At 38.9% G+C, this 4172-nt stretch overlaps 1 protein-coding gene across 1 annotated transcript; it reads right to left on the reverse strand.

Moving 5' to 3' along the window:
* Positions 1–3292: 3292 nt before the first annotated feature.
* On the reverse strand, positions 3293–3961 carry LOC138872832 (uncharacterized). The gene has a single exon (XM_070151252.1). The coding sequence runs from the start codon at positions 3959–3961 to the stop codon at positions 3293–3295; it is 669 nt and encodes a 222-aa protein (XP_070007353.1).
* Between the last annotated feature and the right edge of the window lie 211 nt (positions 3962–4172).

Here is a 4172-nt window from a genome sequence, read left to right on the forward strand (position 1 = left end):
CAGCGTGCTTTGTCCGTTCATGGAACACGGGATTAGCAGCAATCTGTATTGCTGATTTACTGTCGCAATGAAGGGGAACTGGGAGTGTGAGAGTGACTCCCAACTCAGCAAATAGACCAACGAGCCAAACAATATCAGCCACTATGGAAGCCAAACTTCGATATTCTGCCTCAGCAGAACTTCTGGAAATGGTACTCTGCTTCTTGGACTTCTATGAAATGAGAGAATTACCAAATTGCACTAAATAGCTAGTGACTGACCTCCTTGTGACATGCAGCCCAATCAGCATCGCAGTAAGCTATTAATTGAGTAGATGTTGTAGCTGACATGAGAATCCCAAGACCTGGACTCTGCTTAATGTATCTAACTACCCTCAAAACATCTTCCATGTGAGAGTGTTCGGGGGCCTACATGAACTGACTCAAAGACTGCACAACAAAGGAGATGTCAAGCCTTGTAATTGTCAAGTAAAGTAGTCTGCCTATCAGTCTTTGATAAGCACCAGGATCCTCAAGTAGGCTGTCATCCTTGAGGCCTAAATGATCATCATAAGTCACTGTGGTGAACTTCTGATTTAGCTCAACAGGAGCATGAACTGGCTTGGATCCTGCCAGACCAACATCTGAGATGAGTTCAAGTGCATACTTCCTTTGGTGCAACAGGATCCCTTCTTTGTTTCTAGAAAACTCAATCCCCAGAAAGTATCTCAACTCTCCAAGGTCTTTGATTTTGAAATTCTGATGCAAACTTTGTTTAGTAGCTGAAATAAGATCAGCATCATCCTCAGTAATTAAGAGGTCATCAACATATACCAAAACAATAACAATATAGGAGTCTTGCTTCTTAGTAAACAAAAAATAGTCAAAATGACTTTGTTTGAATCTGAATTGTAGTGTTGTGGTGAGTTTAATGTTCCACTGCCTTGAAGCTTTCTTAATCCCATAGAGGGACTTGAGCAATCTACATACCCGTGTCTTCCCTTGTCCAGGAGAAAAACTTGAGGTAAGGTCATGTATACCTCTTCTTCCAAATCCCCTTGCAAGAAGGCATTGTAAACATCCATTTGATATAGGGTCCAACCTCTGGCAGTTGCTATGGATACAACAGACCTAACAGTATCCATTTTCACAACAGGTGAAAAGGTTTCTTGATAATCTAGTCCCTCCTTTTGACTATACCCCTTAGCTACCAATCTAGCCTTATACCTCTCAACTTCCCCATTGGATGTATACTTGATCTTGTACACCCAATTGCACTTTTGTTTGGAGGCAATGACACTACCTCCCATGTTTTGTTGTCCTCCAATGCTTGAATTTCTGCTTTCATAGCTTCAATCTACTTCAAATCCTTGGCTACCTCATAAAAAGAACTTGGTTCAACTTCAGAAGACAATTGAGTGATGTAAGCTTGATATGAAGCAGACAATCCTGTGTACTAAATAAAATCACTAATAGGATATTGACAATGTGCTACATGAGAAGGGTTAGACCTCTGTATTGGCCCAACATAATCCTTAAGCCAAATAGGAGGCTTGGAAGTTCTTCCTGATCTCCTTAATTCACCAGTATTATTAGTATGTTCCTCATGCTATGCAATAGCTGATTCCTCTATATGTGGCATAGAAGAAGAATCTAATGATGGATCAATACTTCCAGGAACAGATTTTGCAGGTGTAGGAAGTGTAGATGAGCCTGAGTTATCCCTATCCCTGATAATAGAAGGTAAAACAATGGCAGGCTGATCAAGGGGAAGATCAACCCTCTGAAATTCATCTATAAAGAGAGAAGAATTTTGAGCAAGACCTTGAAATGGATACACATCTTCATGAAATATCACATCTCTACTGACAAAGAGTGTCTTGTGTTCAATATCATATAACCTATATCTCTTTTGTATGCTTGCATATCCCAGAAACACTGACCTTATGGATCTAGGTGCAAATTTGTCACCCCTTGGTAACTTTGTTGCAAAATATAAGCACCATATAATTCTCATATGTGACAATGAAGGTTGTCTTCCATAGAATAACTCAAAAGGTGACATGTTCCCTAGTATTGTGGAGGGAATTCTATTTATTATATACCCAGCTGCATCCACACAATCACCCCAAAACCTCACTGGCAAGTGCCTCTGAAATCTGATGGCCCTTGCAGTTTCTAGAACATGTCTATGTCTCCTTTCCACCACTCCATTTTGTTGAGGAGTGTGTGGGCAGGAACTTTGATTTATAATCCCATACATTTGAAACAAAGTTGCACAATTATGGTTAAAGAACTCAGAACCATTGTCTGACCTAAAGCATTTGATCAATCTACCAAACTGAGTTTTTACCATAACAATGAAATTCTTTAGTACTGTAATAACATCAGACTTAAGATGTAGTAAGAAAATCCAAATCCATTTAGAATGATCATCAACCATTGTGAGAAAGTATCTCTTTCCATTATATGTGGGAACTTTATAGGGTCCCCAAACATCCATGTGTATCAAATCAAAGACATTTTCTGGTACTAACTGGAAAAGAAGTCCTAGCTTGCCTGGCTAAAGGACAAATACCACATGGGCTTATTTCGCTTTACTACTACTATTTATACTAGGAATTTTCTTGAGAACTTGAATTGGAACATGTCCCATTCTCTTGTGCTACAGCTCATCTTCATTCCTGTGGGCAATCATCACCAATGATCTAGTTTTATTCTTATTTCTCCTTTGTGAATGTAGCACATATAGTCCTTCTTCCTCTTTACCAATCACCTTCATCCTCCCAGTGAAGAGATCCTGAAATATGCAAAAATTTGGAAAGAATGCAGCACAACAGTTTAAAGCTTTTGTCAGTTAAGACACAAACAAGAGATTAAACTTAAAAGCCGGTACACACAAGACATTGTTGATAGTATCACCTCCATCTAATTGACAACTACCAACATGTGACACCTTAGTAGACTCTCCAGTAGGGAGTTGTACATTTCCTGCATTACCTACTAACAATTTATCAAGCAGAAGCTGTTCATTACCAACCATATGGTTTGTAGCTCCAGTATCTACTATCCATTTCTCATCAGTATTTGGTTCATAAGAAACATTACCTGTCATATGTGCACTGGCAGATGATTCAGAGATTGATGTTTTGTTTAGCAGACTTAAAATCTGACCATATTGCTCAGGAGTGAACATTTGCACAGGCCCTAAGCTTTGTTTCCCCTGATGAATATGTTGTTCAGAAGTGAATCCATGCATAGATCCCAAATGTTGCTCTTGTGTCATCATGACTGATGAAGATGTGATTGGTTGATTATTTTAACTTCAACCATATTTGCTCATTTTTAGGCTTAAAATCTGCAGGATACCCTATCAGTTTATAATAATTGGTCCTCAAATGTCCCTTCTTATTGCAGTAATCACATTTCATCAACTTGTAACATTCTTCCTTAGTATGCCCTTTTAAATGACAGAAGTCACATTCAACATTGAAGTTCCTCCTTTGTTTTTGACCAAGTTTAGAGCTGAATAGGGCAGTAGGATCAATGGACTCAGCACTATAACCACCACCTGCTACTAATTTTTGACTTTCATTCTGAAGGATCATAGCATAAGCTTGATTGACAGGGGGAATTTTGGATTTCATTATAATTTGGCTACGAACTTGACTATAGCCATCATTTAATCCCATTAAAAATTGCCACAAACGTTGATACTCCTGCCGTTCAATGAACTTCTTCGACTTATCACAACAAACAGGGGGAGGCATAATCGAGTCATATTCATCCCATAAATCCTTCAATTTCGAGTAGTAAACTGGAACAGAGGATGTACTTTGTGTTAATGAAAAAATCTTCCTGTGCAAGTAATAAATTCGTGATGCATTGACCTTATCAAATCGCTCCTTAAGATCCGACCAAATTGCATATGCACTTGACCGGAACAATACTCCACTCAGCAAATCGCGACTTACATTGTGCATTATCCACGATTTCACAATAGCATTGCAGCGATCCTATAGATTTGCATGAGTATCTCCATAAGTGTCACGCGTTACTGAACCATCGATAAACCCTAGCTTGTTCCATGTTAGTAACAAAACTTCCATAGCTTGGCTCCAGATCGTGTAATTTTCCATTCCTTGTAGCTGAAACCCAAGTGACAATGCTCTTGGTGCATCCGATGGATGTAAA

The sequence above is a fragment of the Nicotiana sylvestris genome, chromosome 7 (genome assembly GCF_000393655.2).
Source record: "Nicotiana sylvestris chromosome 7, ASM39365v2, whole genome shotgun sequence".
NCBI classification, from domain to species: Eukaryota; Viridiplantae; Streptophyta; class Magnoliopsida; order Solanales; family Solanaceae; genus Nicotiana; species Nicotiana sylvestris.

Coding starts and splice junctions, on each gene's coding strand:
- LOC138872832 (XM_070151252.1), bottom strand. CDS start 3,961: ATGCACAATGTAAGTCGCGATTTGCTGAGTGGAGTATTGTTCCGGTCA.